The 1,165-nt window shown below is 59.3% G+C and overlaps 1 protein-coding gene across 1 annotated transcript in view; it reads left to right on the top strand.

Annotated features, from left to right (window-relative positions):
• Positions 1–1,165, top strand: part of CCDC42 (coiled-coil domain containing 42) — a 25,249-nt gene that overhangs the window by 4,625 nt on the left and 19,459 nt on the right. Inside the window, 1 exon segment of the mRNA XM_011958643.1 lies at positions 829–1,026. Within this exon segment, the coding sequence (XP_011814033.1) occupies positions 829–1,026 (198 nt within the window).

Genomic DNA, 1,165 nt, shown 5'->3' with positions numbered 1-1,165 from the left:
CTGCAGAAGAAAGAGGCAGGATTGGATTGATTGCAGTAACTGAGCCTTGTTCTGTCCTCTGGGCATCGAACTGCCTGTTCCATCTCCTCCCTCAGCGGGATGCCATTCTGAGCTCCTAAGAGCATGCTCTCCCAGTGGCCTTACTCCCCAGGCCCTACAGTAGCAGGTGCATCCCCTCTCTCCTCTTCCTGGAGCTCCAGCCCTGTTGCCCCAGCTTGTGAAAGGGAGAGGGGCTCCTGCCTCCCATCTCCACAGCTGGGGAAATGGAGGCACCGAGTACCAAATCGGGAGAAAATTCCTGCCTCCCAGCTCTGGTCTGGGAGTGGTCCTTCTGCTCCATGGAAAATGGCCACCGCTAAGAACAGAAACCACAGAAGCTTTGTCAGGAGGGTTCCCGCTCCCATTTCTGGACTTTCTTAGTCTTCTCAGGGGGTTGAGTTCTTCCAGACTCTGAGCCCAGTGCAATGTAGGTCTTCCCCAGCCCACTCTCTGAAGTCCAGAGCAGTCCAGAGCCCAAGTCCCACAGGAAAGAACCATTTCCCGTCTGCCCCCTCCCGACCCCAGGTCACCTCTTGACTTTGGATTAAACCTCTGTCCTCACAGCCCCCTGAGCCCCACCTCAGTCCACAAAAATCTCTTCAACCAGGTTCAAATAACCCTGGAGAGCCTTTTCCTTCACCCCTCTTCTGCCCCATGGGTGGCCCAGCAATCTCTGCCTGTTGCCAGGATGGTTTGTGCTGACAGAAGGTTCTGAGGGCACCACCAGCCCCAGGAAGGCCTGGGCCCCGGGAGGGCCTTCCTGACCAGCACCACCTCCCCCGGCCCCAGGAGAACGACCAGAAACGGATCCGCGCCATGAAGAAAGCCAACAAGGAACGAGAACTCAAGCGCTAGCACATGCAGGAGCTGACCAAGGGCAAGCAGGAGATGGTGGCGCTGCGGCTGGAGCACCAGCGGCTGAGCGCCAAGCTGCAGGGCTACTCCATCTTCAACAAGTACCTAGAGAAGGTGGTGGAGAACTCCGAGGTGAGTCCAAGGAGCCTGGGGGGCCAGCCCTGGCACCTTCCTCAGCCCCACCTCCTCTTCCCTGGGCCCTGGGGCCCTGGGGCCCTGGGGTGGAGTTCAGGCTCAGCTGGCTGGGGACTGTGGATCCTCGGGGCCCCAC

This window comes from Colobus angolensis, unplaced genomic scaffold (genome assembly GCF_000951035.1).
Source record: "Colobus angolensis palliatus isolate OR3802 unplaced genomic scaffold, Cang.pa_1.0 Scaffold47, whole genome shotgun sequence".
Taxonomy (NCBI): domain Eukaryota; kingdom Metazoa; phylum Chordata; class Mammalia; order Primates; family Cercopithecidae; genus Colobus; species Colobus angolensis.
Note: the sequence above shows the minus strand (reverse complement) of the source record. Positions and strands in the feature narration are given on the sequence as shown.